Raw genomic sequence first — 17,314 nt, 5'->3', positions numbered from 1 at the left:
TTAATTATATATATAATAATATATACATAAATATTCAACTATCGTACTATATTTTGGGGGGAGTTATCTTTTGAGGGGGAGAAAATTGATATAAAGTTAACCCTTTGGATTCCTATGTCGACTCCTACTCGACATCACTTTTTATCTCGGGAGTTCCTTTGTCGAGTCCCACTCGACATTCCTTCAGTGCCACCTTTTTTTTGTGAAACGTACGAAAGAAGAGCAGGATTGCATCCTGGAAATTGTTGCAAGATATATGATGCACTTAAAAACTAGAAAATACAATAATAGTGTGAATAAAACTGGTATTTAAGTGAATCTCTCTCTTCCTTTGTTTATTTAAATTATCTTATTTTTTAGTTAAAGTAAATTTCAAATAAACCACTTAAAAGCGTTGGCAACTGCTGGTAACGAAATTGAAATAAAATTGCAAAGGGTTAATGTAACTCGCTCATTGTCCAAATACCTGGCTGTGTTAAATTCCGCTGCTATTTAATTCTATTTATTAAATAACATGATAAACGAGCGTGGAAGTCGTGGAGATACGCCGCAGCGTGATGAAGCGCAATAAAGTTGAACTTATCGTGCAATTTCACGCATGAGTGAAGCACGCAGTGCGTGTGTCGCGCACCTTCCAGCGCTCAGCTATGTCGATGCTTTCTTAATGCACGTGGTATTTTCGTCGACTCGAGCCAAAGCGTCCAGAGGTGGTTGAAAAAAGAGGGCGATTAACGCGTCAGAGAAACCTACTATTCCCCTTCTCTCTCTCTCTTCAAGTAATCGATACTCGTAACATTCCACCTACCTCGGAATGCTGGAAATATATAGGTTCGTTTGATTTGCCGAGGCAGGTGGAAAATTATTACGGTCCTCCTTAAATCTCTCGACTACTTTTAAAATAATGTCGACCTTCAAAGAGATTCCCTGTGTTCGATTATTAGTAGAGTCCTCGTTAAAAATTCAGCGAATGGGAAATATTCATAATCCGCCCACGTCGTGCAAAGGGCACTCGAGAAGCTAGCACATCTTAAGAGCAACAAGGATCCAGGAGAAACGAGTATTAACGAATGGCCGACACCCACACTCCTCTGTGCACTTGTCAATACAAAAACCACACACACACACACATATCTGTTCGAATCGCAAACGCAACATTCGCGCGAAGCGTAGTCACTTGCTTTAATTCTGTGCAAACTCGTCTTAGTGTGCTTGATACTAACATTTTCTGCTCTCGAAATATCGCTCGCGTTTAAACGTATTCCCTTCGACGTTTTAAAGAAATTTCCGCGCCATCGATTTATGTAAATATCGCGCGTAATATATTTGGGAAGGATTTTTAAGCGTCAGACACGAGAACGATACAACGACGAGAACTCGGACAGATTAGAAGAGAATTTATCGTGTATCTGGAAAAGTATGGATTTATTTCCCTGACTAGTGTTTTTGTTACTGTCAATTTTTGTTACGACCGTTCGCGAAGAGACGCGTCAGTGAGAGGTAAATTCTCGCTATGATTCTGATAGTCAACGCCGCGAACCAGTCGTTCCCCTGATTCGATTAGGATACCAGAGGTAGCTCAAATGATTGTAGCACTGAATTAATAGTGTTAATACGAGCTTCTATTTTTAACAATATTTAAAATTATCATTTAACACGTTACAAATGATTTAACGATGATACAACTAATTTATTATTATAATTCTCGATGTGTTCGTTTGACTAAGCGATCTTGATTTTATTTCTCTGAACTTCTCGATGCATTCGCTTTGAATCCCCGTATCATACTGACTGCCCTTCGCTTTTTTCCTTTGCTTCTCTTGCAGACGATCCCCACCACGCTCGGCTCTCGTAATCGTTCGCGCCTATGCTCAAGTTGCCACGTTTTTTGTGTAGGTAAAATAACGGACGGAAGGCGATTCGATGTTTTTTAGAACACGCTGCTTGACGACACTATGCGCTTATCGCTACTTTGTGTATATCTCGCTGGTCATGTAATACGATCTGTCTTCGACACTGTAATACCAAGGGAGACGGTTAGGAACGCGACCTATAGTAAGCCTCGGGGCATAAGAATTTTAATGCGCGAGTAAGCAACGACAATTCACTTTCTTCTTGCTTTACAGTGTTCGAATAAGAATCCGTGCAGATAAGAAGTAGCGACGTATTTGTGAAGTTGAGATATTAGCCCGTAAAGACGCGTTAAAAAGTTGCTGTTCAAATGATTTCTCACCCAACTTCTTTTCTTTCTATCTTCTTTGAAAACAGGGAATCAAAGCTTATGCCACGGGTGTTTTACGTTCACTTTGCTGAAAGTTTACAGTACGAAAAATGTTCACATTGCCATGAACAAACATCACCATAAATGTTTCTAGATGGAATTGGAAATTGTCGTTTTTTATATAGAACACACACTTGCTTAGAAACTCGATACCGGGTTTAGTTCGTTTTTGCAGTAGTATGAGATTCCTGCACCGAGCCATAGAACGCACACTACGATATCCCTTGTTCGTGAACTTAGTTTTTCGTTGCTGAATCGACAAAAAATGCTGGAATGTTTACCGGCTTCGAAGAATCTTCGCCAAACCCCATTCTTTACAATTGCCATGTATTTTTGCGTGCCTTGTCCTATCCTGTTGCATACTATGGTGCACGCAACGCGGTTCTAATTGCAACGTTGTCACTGTCCAATCCGGAAGACCATCTGCGCGAAATGTCAAGGTGAAAGGGACTATAAATCGTGGAGCCTAAGAATGACGGACACGTGAGACTCGTAACAGAGATCCCATCGATATTATGATCCTCTATACGTTTCAATTACTGGCTCGTGTGGGTGGAACATAGTATAACGCGAATTAACAGCTCGCGTCCTACATAGCCGTGGCAAATGCGTGTAAGAAATTCAAACACATTTATCAATCGCTTCACTGGTAAATTTCGCGCATCTCACGATACGCGAGCTCGCATGGCCGCTATTGATCGACACATAATCTACAAATCCATCCATCATAGTCCACTCGTTGATAGATCATGGACGCGTTATCATCCGCTACAGTGACAGTGATAGTACAGGCCTACTACACCAGCCACTTTTAATGTAGATATTTTCATTAACCGAGCAACATTATTTTCCGTGACAATCTTTTTTTTTCTCCCTGTTACCCTTTTGTGTGTGTGTTCTTTTTTTTTTTTTTTGTTTAGCTTTTTAAGAGTCATAAGTTGAACGAATGGGCGAACAGGCGTAAAGCTTATCTCTCCACTGATAACGCTTGTTAATGTAATTATGGAAGGTTGCACGAGCGGCGTGCTACGAGTTAATTAAGTTCACTCTGACGAAGCAGCCACTCTACGATAATTCTGCTATCTTGTTTTACTTTCAATCGAAGGGCCCGTAACAAAAATGCCCGTCGTCCGCGTTCCCCTTTTTCCTCCAATTTTCCATACGTTTCCAATAAAATATATTTATCAAATTACGCAGTCGCTGCGATTTCATGTTTTTCAGTTTTCCACCATACGTTTCGATGGTTTTAACCAAATATATATATATATATATATATATATATATATATATATATATATATATATATCGTATTATACGATCGCGGAACAACGTCTAATTAAATTTGGAAACGGTGACAAAGGTGGTTGCTGGCGGTAAATCAGGATACAAATCATTTTTCGCAATATCGATGTTAAATTGAAACATCGGACTTGTTGCTCGATAGTAATTGGCCGTGATTGATTATAACGTGTTCCTTGGGATCGTCGAATGCCAATAACGCGGCGGAGGAAGCGCGCTCGTAACGTAGCGCTAATTGCATCATATCAGATTAAGGAAATTAATGAAAGCTCGCGTGTAAGACCGGCTGAATAATTACATCGCATACCGCTAATTGCTACATCGAAAAATGAAATAAGTTTCGCGGGTATTAGTGGCGATTAATCCACGGCGATCAGTCAACGTCGAAGCGAAAAGACGCCGGAGGCAAACTTATCTTTCCAGCAACCATATCCTTTCGTCGCCTATTAATCACGTTTATCGTCTTTTTCGTTGCTTTCGATTCCGTAGCTCCGCGGACGCGTATGAAACACCGGCCGTTCAATAACACGGGATTCAAACTCTCGGAAAAAACACCGTTGAAACGCGCATAATTGATAGCCTGTCGCACGTGCCGCTTTGCATACATTAACTTATCTGCCTCGCGGCTTATCGCGTCCTATTACGCCACGTAATAAACGATTAGCGTGCGTAATAAGCGCGTGTGTGCAATCTGCAAGAACCACTGAGCGAAGGCTAATTGTTATTTAGAGGAGTATGCTAACTGGGAACATGAGAAATATCTTTGTCTCTGGATTTTTGCGAGCGTTTTCGCTTCTCTGGAAGAACAGATTCTCGGAATTGTATTTGCAGCGCCACTTTCTCGCATTCGTACGATTAACGAAGGTGTAGAGATTTGGAGAAAACGATACGCATGGAAGGCGCAACACGCGAGCTTTAAGCACAGTTGCAGTGGAAACTGGATTTTTCAAAATAGCCGCACGCCGTATCTCAGAGTTGTCGAGAAATTGTTCTTTTTTCTTGTTCTTTAGGCTCGCGTTGCTGGCCATGAAAAGGTTGGAAATATTAGACACTGGAAGGTGGAGAAGCTCTGTCGTTTAAAAAGTCGTGAAATTCTCCATATTTTCCCTCGCAGATCTCATTCACGTTATAACCACGATTATGTTAATTAACACTTTGACTGCCACGTTGGTCAAATATGACCCGGCCACGGTTTCTCCTGTGACGCCACGGTGGGTCATTGGCGATCGGAGATTTTTTATAACATTTTTTTATAACATTCTCTGCAAAATTTTCGCGCCAACTACGCTTGCCCTTCTTTCTTCTGTATTTCGTGTGGCAATCTTTATCGAATAAGTATATTTGACGGTTCTGGTGAATGGCACCGTGTAAGGTGCATGGCGAGTGCCATTCTAAAATCTGGTATCTTGATTTTTGTCATTGTTGCTTGTTTATAGAGTATCATCGCGTTTGAAATTGATGTATTTAACGATAACTCTAAAGCTAATTTTGTATACCACTCGAGGGTCCTTCTATGTGCTGTAGAATATGCATTTGATCTGATAAATCTACAGCACATTTTCCTCTGTTGTAATCTACCACTACCATTGGTTTACCACGAACATAATCTTTTTTCCGCGCCTCTATCATTTCAGCCGAATATTTCGCCGAAATCATAAAAATAATCCTAATACTGTTTACTAATATCCTCTACACGATTCGATATTCTGCACGTTTTGCTTACGACGAAATGACGAATGCGAATGGTTTGTTGAAACAATGGAAGCCTTGTCACAACATGTCGCTATCAACTGTTACCAAGGCGCCACGGTGGTCACCCGTGACCAACAATAAGATAAACGGTCCATCGGGGAAGAATATTGTCTTACATCATCAATTTATTATTATTTTTCCATTATACCCTTTGAATAAACAAATACTCCCGTGTCGTCCTGAGTGAAACATGTGATTTCGGCGTGGCAGTCAAAGTGTTAATACGTTTGATGAGTAAATTGTGATATTAGTTTCCAATTTTTTAAGCAAAAGATATCCAACGATTGTGGAATTACATATTAAGTTCCAGTAAGTGTTAAAAACATATATTGTTTCGACTTTTATCAATTATTTAAAATAAATATTAAAACATATTCATTAGAATATTACTACTTTCATATGAATATTTCCTGGATCAAATGGTCCATTGGGGAAGAATGTTGTCTTACATCATCAATTTATTATTATTTTGCCATTATACCCTTTGAATAAACAAATACTCCCTGAGTGAAACGTGATTTCGATGTGGCAGTCAAAGCGTTAAGAATAGTTTTGCTTCTCGATTCGAATAAGTGGAACGACCGTGATCGTGTCAGCCATTAAAATGCGTTTGCTCCGAGTCCAATGTGTAACTCGGTTAATCTCACTATCATTTCTACCTGTATCTCGCGAATACTCTTAAAACACAGATAAATAGATAAAAATCAATTTTATGGAAGAACGTCTCACGGTTGTTTTCGAAAGAAATATCAAAATTGTAAAGAGCGATGCTGTCGAATAGAACTGTGAAGCTCTCGGTTAAGAACTTAGGATTCTCCGGAAGAAACATGGCGAGAAGAACGAGTTAATCTTGCTTTTCCTCCCAGCCGTAAGGTATGAATATTCGTGGAGGATATTAAATATTCCGATGGAAAATCGAACACGGTCAACTTTCAGAATCGACCTACTGCTATTAGGGTATTGTAAAAGCCGGATATTAAGGCGGATAAGCGATAGCTGAAGATTGTAAAAACCAGCTGCTGCGATTTATTACTTGGGAAAAGCCAGTAAAATCTGTGTATTAGAGGGTTACATGCTGTAGCCTTGTATTATGCTCTTTTCTTACCCATAGTACTTATCTCCTTTATAATTCTACGTTTGTTAGAGAAATTTATTCGCGACGTGAATATATGCACGTTGCTTCTAAGCCAAAACTGATTGCTGCACGTACACAAATGGTTACGCGACATGTTACCATAATAAATCACGATCTCGGTTAACGAGTCACTTATTGCAGATTTATTCGAACTTTGCTTTTCAAATTATATTCCGCGTATGCGTGTTCACAGATGAAAGCTACGGTATTTTCTCTGTAATTGATCGCCGCTATATTCCTCGTAATTGATCGGTCGCCGGTTCCACTGCTGGTTAACGAAGAGATCAGCCAGTGTTGCTTTTGACGTACCGCAGGCAGCGTAACCTGACGCCAATTCCATCGATTTGCATGAAAAATACTAATTACCCGTTAGACAACGACCAAACTTTTTTACCTCTCGCCCTTCCAAAAGTAAACGTTCACTAGCCTATTTGTGGAATTTTTCTGATTAAAACGAGACCAAACGCGATATAATTCGAACCATATTTGCGTGTATACGTAGCGGACGAAAGCGTTTGATCTCGTTTTAATGAGAAAAACCACGTCGATCAATAACCTGTTATAGATGTTTAGATACTTTTACAACGCATATCCCATGGAATTAACCTGTTTCGTGGAATTAAATGGCAAACAGCGTGCTCCAGAAATTCCCAATTACAAGTCAATAAATACACCAGTGTCTTTCTAATCGCTCGTCTTTCTGTTCCCCGTAATTAGCCAGTCGTCGTTCTCGCTGCTGGTGAAATTTCCCTCGAGCGGTGCCTGTGTTCCCTTTGACACGTCGCGAACTTCGATAGCTGAATAGATAGTAACCAGATCCGAATTCAATTACCCATGGGACAATGACGAAAATCTTTTTAATTCTAGCTGCTTGTAGACTGAACTATCGCTAACGTGTTTATGAGATTTTTCTGATTGGAACGAGACCAGATATAGTTTGATTCACATTCAGATATATTGAGCTGGCAACTAAGTGATTGCGGATTTTGTCATTACCACCTAATGACGAAATCCGCATTCACTTAGTTGCCAAAGGGTCCTCCAACAGGATCAACCGTTTAGCTGTACTTGTTAGGACTTTGCAGCTTACGAATTGCCAAACACTCGACGTACACGCGCACTTGCAATTCTCTGGCATCCTCAACGACTATACCGTGTGTCTTACGCACTTACAGCACACTCAGGAGCGTAGGAATTGCGCAAGATGTACACACGTGCATACATATGTACATAGTCGCCGTTATATTTTCCCAATGCACGTGTATAGTCTGTACCGTTCAAAATTTACACCCGTTATATTGTTGTGTCTTTGCGAAATCATCGTATCGAGGAGCAGCATGGAATTCAAAGAGTTGGCAAACCGCTCGAACAAGGAGAAGACGAGAGTTCATTTATTTGTACGCGTAGAAACAGTGAAAGCGCAGCTACGTGGCTGGCAGAGACACACCGGCCGTTTCATCTTCTTCCCAAGCTCCCAGCCGTTTCTTTGTGCGTTCGAATTTCCAGCTACCGTTTCTTAGATGCAATTTACCAGCAGTTACGTAATTCACGCGAGCGAACTCGCGTTCCTTTTTCTTCGCCTCTCTGATTCGTAAGAAGATCGTCAAGACACGCTAAACAAATCGATTCGAAAAAAACGTAAGAGCATGAAACTTGTCAAAAAAAAAGTCGCAGCGAGAAAGCACAGTATTTGTTGGATGTAACACAATGGGCGATAAACGTGGGAACAACAAATGCTACGAGCGGACAAGCTGCGTTTTTTGTTGTAATCTGATCCGAGTCTCGTCGGTGGAAAAAAGCGCGGGAACTGGCGCATCGCGAACGACGATTAGTTGCTATTGACGAATCCCGCATTTCCTTAGTTGCCAATCGAAAAAATTCGTATTTTCATGAACTTTGCCAAATGGATAATAGATTAAAAAAAAATGATAAGGAAGAAGCTCTTCTATGTTATACAGGGTGTCTTCATTTTAAATGATCAAACGTTATACGCAAACATAGGTCTACAAACGCTTTGTAAAAATAATTATGGCAAAAATATACCTACAGACGAACGTTATCGTGGCAGACGTATCGATACGTAAAATTCTCAAGTATCATTCAAGTAATTCATAGAAATTCATCTACGTTATACGGGGTGTCTCAATTTTAAACGATCGAGCTTCGTTCCATGAAGTTTATTCTACGGAAAGAAATTTAAAAAAAAATGTTACACGCAAACGCCGGTTTATAAAAATGCAAACGCTTTATAAAAAAGTTAGAACAAAAATATACGTACAGACGAACGTCATGGAAGATGGACACATTGTTTGACCCGCAAGATCGCGTGGAGCGATAAACGCGATAGCGCGTCGTACGAACGAGAAATTCGAGACAAGAACCGGCACGAAAGATTCACGTTGCGTTCTGTGATTCTGCGAAGGGAACGAGCATGAAATTCGGAGAAACTCGATCTTTCAACCATACGTTCGAAAGCGGCAGACATTTCAAAATATAAAGTCTCAACTCGAAGCCACCAGTTTTTATGCTTCTCGCCTAACTTTAATACAAAGCTTTCGCACAATCTACGTTCATTTCTTTCCTCCTTTCACATTCTTTTTAACATTTTTTCTAACGCTTTCTTCTCTCGTCTCCGGTGAAGTCTCGTCGTTCGAAGCTGAGACACCCAACAGTTACGTACATCGCTTAGGCACATCGATCATTATCGTATATCGTTAGAAACGATACTTATACGAAATACATCCTGCATCGCTATCGTTCCATAGTCGTCATCAACATCAAATAGTCTTAACTAGAACGTGAATCGGTCGTACAAACTTTACACATGTTTGCTTGTCGAAGAAGCAAGACAATGTGCGGCGTTCTCAGCAAGTTCAGAAAGTATCCAGAAAAAGGAGTTTGGTGGAAGGAGACGACGGGGCATTGTTCCCGCCAGCGCCGGTTCATATTTCTGCAGGTGGCCGGCTGCCAAGAGTGCATCCGCGCTTTGCCTGTTATTACGCTCAACTATTCGAATTTTAACGACGCTGCTCGTTTGCCAGCGGCCAAGCATAACGGACGTATCTGCGAACGATTAGATAAGGAGACAAATCGAGAATATCCGTGAGGAGGGGGGGCGGGGACGTTGCTTGGTCAACGTAACTCGCACGCCATAGTATAATTCGGCCGACGTTATCGTCCTTGCTACATCAGAACGCGTTCAATGCAACAAACGTTGCCTACAATGCACGTGGCCGACTTGGATTTATCGACGTGCCAGAAATTGTGTTTCTCTCGGTTTCGTCCTTTGGATACCTTCGCGGCCACGCCCCTGCCAACGTCCGAGATTACATTCATCCTTCGTGTTTCATTCGTACACGGACGAGCAGTTTGTGGCTCGATGGAACTCGCCGCGAATTCCCTCCAACGAGACGAACACTGCCACTGCTAAATTGATATTGTCGTAAGGAATATGAAGTAAGGTGGAAGCGCCAGGCAGCGAGATTTTCATCTACAACAATGACTCCTATTAACCCTCGACTGTCGACAGCTTGTTTTGTAATGCTCCTAACACGACTGAGTGCTGGCTCAACTGTGGCTATGATACTGACCTACAGTTGGCCACAAGACGTTTCCAACGCTGTACACTTTTAGCAATTCTTAGCTTTAGATTTTCGAATTTCATTTGGAACGTGCGAGAACAGCAGTAAATGCGTGTTACATCGTGTCACATTGTGATGTGTAGATAACTGTGTAGATAAATGGAGGGAAAATTATTATTTATGTTTATATTGTTATCGTTATTGTATAGTGTTATTTATCGTAAATGGACAAAGACAGAGGTGTATTAGGTTATGTAACGCTACTATGCAGATAAGCTTTCCGGTTATTATTTATCTAAGTCTGAAAGAGAGTCGTAAACGTTTCACACTCTAATTATATGACGCTAATTATGGGCATGAAATTAAGCAACAATTAAATTGTGCACATAAAGTACTGAAACTAATAACGATGATTCATAGTTTAATATTTGATATTTAGTTGGGTTTCCTGTATGTTCAACATGAAACAAACGTTTTGGGGAAATAATTTTTTTTTTAAATAATCAACACTGATTTGTTTTCATTTTACCAAACGTTCCTTGTCATTTCTCACGAGCTGGCTTTTTCTTCTCCTGATGAAATATTGGTAATTTATTTGTACTTCAAAATTTGTGTATATCGACCTCGTTCGCTCATTTTGAGCACATTGGTAACGCAATTAATGCGCACTTGTGATTCAACGTGCGTACAAACATGTACAAACATCGAGATTATTTAATGGAAGGATGAATTAAAAAATTGCTGAATGTGTATCTTGCGTTCGAAAGATATTCCGACATAAAATTCGCAGTTTCTCGGTGTTCCTTTTGATATTTAGACGACGATAAATAACAATTCAAAAGATTTTTTCTACCATCGTTTAGATACTGCGGCGCATCACGATGTGACAGATTTTTCTTGATTCTTGTACATTTGTCAAAAATATAAAACTTGGCAATTAAAATTGTGTAGCGTGCTTCGTGACCGACTGTAGGTATTGGCAACTAAGTGATTGCGGCTTTTGTCATTAGGTGGTATGGAAAAATCCGCAATCACTTAGTTGCCAACCTAACATTTATATACTGTGTTCGCGTTTCGAAAAGTTCCATAAATAAGGATAGTATTACATTTTAAGAATCACATTAATAAAATGATTTTGCACGCCTGTTACGTTAATAAAATAAGACGTGTTCAGAGCGAAAACTACCCTTTTCGACTATGTAGCATATTTCTACAAAGAAAGCAGCATGCAAAAGATTTATCATAGAAACTTGAGGTCAATGTTGGACAGGTAAATTTCCAGCCAAATGTTAGCGAACGTATGTTCGTTCGAAACACCGCGAATCATCGCGTAACGATGTGATTCTCAAAATGTTACGAGTCTCGCAGCATCGCGTGCTTAATCCGCCGCGCAACCAACAACGGGATATTCTGTAATTGACATCTTGTCGGCCATAAACAGGAAGGTTTCGCTTTAATTGTTATCCAATTTTCGAACAGAACGCAATTATTCACGGAGAAATTTCAAGCAGTCTGGCCATCGTTTAAAATACCGAACGTTTTAAAATCCGAATAAATCCTTCGAAATATACGGCGTTCTCTCACGGACGCGTCTAAGTAGTTGCAGCATGTGCGGTTTCAGACAGGCGCTGCCGTAAAATCCAGCTAAACGTTAAATTACTTTTAGCAGTTTATCGTTGATTTACGCGGCCGGTTCCCTGCGAAACAGTCGCAAGAAAAATAAGCGTCGTCTTTTTGATTAACGTAACAACCACAGAGCCTAACAAGTAGTTCTCCGCGTCGCTCTCCTCTCTGTTGTTAAACAAGAGTCCATTTCAGAAAACGAGGAAGAGCGGAAAGGAATTTTCAGCTGTAGCTGTGTGCAAAGAACAGGAAAAAAAAAACCATTTCATTTTTTCGTCTGCTTTTCTTCTTTCCCCCCTTTCTTCTTTTTTTTTTTTTTCTTTTAAACGAGCCTGGCGTCACGAAGCACCGAAACGGTGTCAGCAGCGTGCGTAACAATACGTCTGTGCGATGGCTGGCCCAGATTAACGTGGACGTAGCCAATTCTTGATATCTTGGAGATAAAAGTTATGAAATGTTTCTGGCGATTACACGCGACCGATGGATTTATATTTAGCACGTATTGCCGCATTTAGTCGATTGTAGACACGAAAACCACGAAAACGGTTGCTGCGAAAAAGCAACCTTTCAGACTTGTTTCCCAAGTCGTGAATTTTTCAAATTAAAACATTTTATTTTACACTGAAAATATCTATTGGGTTGGCAACTAAGTGGTTGCGGATTTTGACATTAGTTTCTATTGACAAAGCCCGCAATCACTTAGTTGTCAGTCGATTTTAGACACGAAAACTATGGAAAATGCTGCGAAAAAGCAACCTTTCAGACTTGTTTCCCAAGTCGCGAATTTTTCAAATTAAAACATTTTATTTTACACTGGAAATATCTATTTTGTTGGCAACTAAGTGACTGTGGATTTTGACATTAGTTTCTATCGACAAACCCCGCAATCACTTAGTTTCCAATACTTCCATATAGAGCGCCACGGCGTGTAGTTAGGATTTAGTTTTTGATGATACAGATGGAATAAATCGCGGAGATTCTTATGTTAAATAGCGCTTAAGCGATGCCACGAGTATTCCGAATATCAAAGTAAAATGCTGCTGTTATATCCGGACGCAATGTGGTTAACGTGTTTCACAGTGACAGATACATAGAGAAAGAGAATGTTGGTGTATGGAGGTTGGTAAATCGTGGCACAACTGACTGCCGGATGATTGCATGGAAAAGAAATCGGTAAAATATATACAGAGTAGTCTAAGGACAAAGAAAACACGCAAATTGCTCGCTAAAATGCTATTCACTGTATGAGAAAGCAGTTCGCATAAGAACCGAATGCTTTCAAAGGGGACATAGTCTGACCTACTTAATTTTTTTTGTAGATCACCAGGTATAGGTCATAGCAAGGCGACATACGTTTCTTTGTACAAATATATCATCGTCGACGTACATCTTGAACAAATATATTGTTTGCTTCTCGTACAAGTTATCTTGGGAATAGTAGCTTTCTCTAAAACTGACACGTGACACGTACAAATACGATCATTTTTCCGATGAATTTCCACCATGCTGGTGCAAAATGGAAAAGTCTGCGATGCATTTGGACTATCGTACACTTAAGATCTTCTAATAATCAGATTAAATTCTGAAAATGATTTCAAATGAGAGCAGCTATTTCCCGCTCCTAAAGAACTTGATGCTCGGTTCCTTGCAGTGTTGTCTATGAGAAGCCTTCGTTTGTGTGAAAAAGCTGTTGGTTTAGCAGATGTTGGAACTCTAATCTGACAAATTCGATGTGTGAGTAGTGGGATATGTATAATTTTGTGTGCTGGACTAGATTGGCCGCGTAGTAGTGACACGCGTATGTGAATACGACTGTGTGGAAGTACGTGTGTGCGCGGCGTCTCGAAAAACGATCGAATGTAACTGATCCGTTGGCAGTGCTATATGGAAGATGGCGAGACAAAGAGAGCGCTGAGACGCGTGCAAATGTATCGACGAATCGTTTATTAAATAAATCTGAAACTATTTTAATATGAATCCTAAGTGTAGCCTTAGTGTTCCTTAGCTTTTATTTCGGCGATTAAGATTCACAATTCTCGACAGTGAGACACAGAAAGACACAGGTCTTTGTCTCCCATATGTCAAATTTGACCAGTCAAAGTTGTAATATCTGCTGAACTAATACATTTTTCACATAAATAGCTTAATATCTTTTTCCAGGGGTCGATCGTTGCATTTAAAGCTACATACTGTGTATCACCTTCACATGACGTCTACCTAACCACATACAAAAAAAAAGAGACTAATTACGCCAGATTAGCGTAGCCCCTAATTCATACAGTAGATAGTTTCCCAGTAATTTACATATTTTGTCTATAACCGAACGCTCTGTACATAGCATAAAAATTTGTTTGTTACTGACCTGCTTCCCAAGGGAAATCATTGTGAATGTCATGAACATGTTCGCTGTACGAATATCGCGTACATGTTACTTGTTTGAAAAATCAGCTTAGACATTTGTGTCACAAAATCACAGTAATATATCGTTGGTTTCTGTCCCCTAAGAAAATCATAGAATTGCATTATAAATTATTTACGTGCTACTGTGTTAACTATGCATGTACGCACGTAAATATTTTACAAACTACGACACATCGACGCACCGTTAAGCTACCGGAAAATACCAAGAAAAGGGAGGAACGCGTGTGCACAATTTTGAAATTTTTCACTCGTCAAATTTTGTTTCGTTTCTAAGGGTTTCGTCTAAAATCTATTGGGTTGGCAACTAAGTGAGTTGCCAAGAAGAACGCCATAGAAGACCCACTTTAAATCGTAGAATATAAAATACGCTGTACTATAATGACAAAATATAACACTGTGTGTGTATGTGTGTGTGTGTGAAAGAGAGGAGGGTGAGAATCTTAGATTATCCGTGTAGTTATTGTAAATTTGTAGTTGCCAGGTAAATATATTCTCAAGAATATATTTCAGCTTGTGCAGCTTGTGCATGCTGCTATCTGGAAATTGAGCTTTGAACATCTTGTTCCTTCCACTGCTCGTTTATCGATGTATTAATCTTTTGCTGGGCAGAAAGTTTTTGAAAATGCGAAAGCAAGTAAATAGAGCTGAAATTTACATATTGTGGAATAAGATTGGCGAGAAGGCAGAAATCAAAAACTGATGTGTGGTTTTTAAGTAAACCGAGAACAAAGTAGCGAAAAAGGTGAAATGAGTTTATTATTTAACGAGTAAGATGGCTCCTCTGTAGATAATCTGATTAATATCATATAATATACGTAACAATTATTAGTTTCCAGATAAAATTCTAAGACGGTAGTAGCAGTATGCAATTATCGTCGTATTCATTTTGCCAAATGCTTCGACAACTTTGTTCGTCGAACTGGTAATTCGTACATACGCGAAAAATGTTAGCCGAATTTACGAACGAGATGTCTCGTAACAGATAACAGTAAATAGAACCTGTTTCTTCACACAAGCTAAATATTTCGCTTTAGCCAAGTCAGGATAATCCACTCCGAAGACATTTTTCTGGATCGAGGACCCCGAAACGAGAACTTTTCCCTAACAGGAGTCATAAATACTTGGAGAAGTCCAAAAATAAACTGGCCATTAGAGGAGTCCCTGCATCGTTTTATCCTCTCTGCCTATTGATCGGCCGTTTCCTACTATTTTTGACGTAATATTTGAGGGATGGGTCTGTCGAACCATTGCCAAGCAAACACGCGCGAAACACGACCTGCTATTTCCACTATTACACGCGTGGTATAAAATTTGTCGTTGAAACCGCAGGATCTTACTGATCGAAACGTGAACTGTTTCTTAGCGATCACGATATTTCTTAAATCAGATGCTACTCGCCTGGCGTCATTGGCAAAATTGTAAATTTCACTTTTTTAATCTCACCACACCTGACGAGATTATTAATATTTACTTCGCACAACAATCTTTTATATTCGATACCAGAGATCTAAACAATAAGGAAATAACCAGTTATTTCGCAAATCGACAAATTCGTTGCCAAAGGGTGAAAATTTGCCACGGCAACTAAATGATTGCGGATTTTGCCATTGTCACCTAATGACAAGATCCGCAATTACATATTGATGATGTTACACGACGCAAGTAACTATACAAGAACCGGTATAAACAGAGCTGGGGTAGCAGATAAAATGGTGCATAAAATAGAAGAACACTGTGGATTTTTTATAACGCCACGTTACCTTAGCTCGTTACGTAACGAATATTTATACATCGTTGGTAGTTGAACGTTGGATACTGCGTGGTGCAACGATCACCCTTTGTGAATCTCACTGCTCGTTCTATTTCTACGCTACGAGAGTCGCAACTCATTCATCCCTATCGAGTCTTTCATATATCCCACGCACAAGTAAATATACGATGCGCGCTCTATTCATCGCGAACAATCGCCAAGTTCATTGTTACCTGACCTGAGAGGAAGAAAGATTTATTTACCTTAGCGTCCCGGCTCTTCATCTCCTGCCTCCTGGGCACCATGTTCTCCCCGTCGGCGTACACGAGATTCCTGATGAATCCGTTGAACCTCGGCTCGAAAATCACACTGGGCAGCGCCAGCAACGTCAGTTTGCTGTTGTACCAGCTGGGCATGCCGCCCACGTAAACGTCAGAGTTGCCAGCCAGTTTGCCGAACTCGAACTCCTTGCCGCGGGACGTGGAGACCGCGCTAACTCCGTCCACGGTCAACGTGGTGTTTTCGTTGCACCTGGTGATCTGCACCTTGTGCCAGTGACCGTCGCCCAGGTCGTGGCCGACGGTGACGATCTGTGCACCGCCCCCGAGATTGTATCTCAGCCTGAGCGCGCTCTCCACAAGTTTCACCTCGAAGAAGTCGTAAGTGCCGCCGTCGTCGGTGTACAGCAACAGACCGTTGCCTTGCTCGGTCTTGAACTCGAACTCTAGCGTGCCGTTCAGACCGGCGTTCCATTTTCTGAACTGAGCGTAACTGGTGGCCGAGCCCTCCAGCACGAAGGACGTGGCTACCTGGCCGAGCAACACCACCAGGAACGGCATCAGCGCGCCTGTGTTGCTGGTCACGAGCGAGGAATGCATAGTTGCAGGTCGTAGCTGTGGCGGATCGCACTGCTAAATCCTGTTCATCAGATTGTTCAACAGCACGTGTTGTTTCACTCGTACGTCAAGGACACTTGGCTGGAACTTTGACAGTCGATTAGTCTGCTCTTCTTCCCTTCGTCACATTACACCGGATAAATGCCCGCAGAGGATGATCAACAGCGGCGGCTTGACACTCGGCTACGAGCTGATCCAGCGAGCCTGATAGCTTGGATCGGTGGACGTGCAGCGTTTGATCAGCGTAGCTACTTTGTGTACTCGTTCGCTAGCCACGTTGTACCGGCTGCAGTCGCACGTGAGCACGCACGCGCGGACGGCCTCGGCTGCGTGCGTGGGTGGCGGATATGGAAAGAGAGAGTGACTGTGCACACGTCCGTGCGGAATCGCTTGGCGAGTCTTTCTCCTAGACGCTCGTTTGTTTCGCACCCTTCGCTAGGACGTGTCCCTGCGTCCGCTTTGTCCGTCTTTTATGGGATCGCGCGGCCGACGACGAGCGATTATCGACGAACCGGAACAAACAGCAGAGATGGCGAAAGGAAATTGCCGATCAAACGAAAATCCTACGTTCCGACAAGT

At 41.1% G+C, this 17,314-nt stretch overlaps 1 protein-coding gene across 1 annotated transcript in view; it reads right to left on the bottom strand.

Annotated features, from left to right (window-relative positions):
- LOC117213063 (neurexin-3-like) overlaps positions 1 to 16,717 on the bottom strand; it is a 290,217-nt gene extending 273,500 nt beyond the window's left edge. The window contains exon 1 of the mRNA XM_033458325.1: positions 16,103 to 16,717. Coding sequence (XP_033314216.1) covers positions 16,103 to 16,717 — 615 coding nt within the window. The remainder of the gene's footprint in view (positions 1 to 16,102) is intronic.
- Between the last annotated feature and the right edge of the window lie 597 nt (positions 16,718 to 17,314).

Source organism: Bombus bifarius, unplaced genomic scaffold (genome assembly GCF_011952205.1).
Source record: "Bombus bifarius isolate JDL3187 unplaced genomic scaffold, Bbif_JDL3187 scf7180000008493, whole genome shotgun sequence".
Classification (NCBI taxonomy): domain Eukaryota; kingdom Metazoa; phylum Arthropoda; class Insecta; order Hymenoptera; family Apidae; genus Bombus; species Bombus bifarius.
Note: the sequence above shows the minus strand (reverse complement) of the source record. Positions and strands in the feature narration are given on the sequence as shown.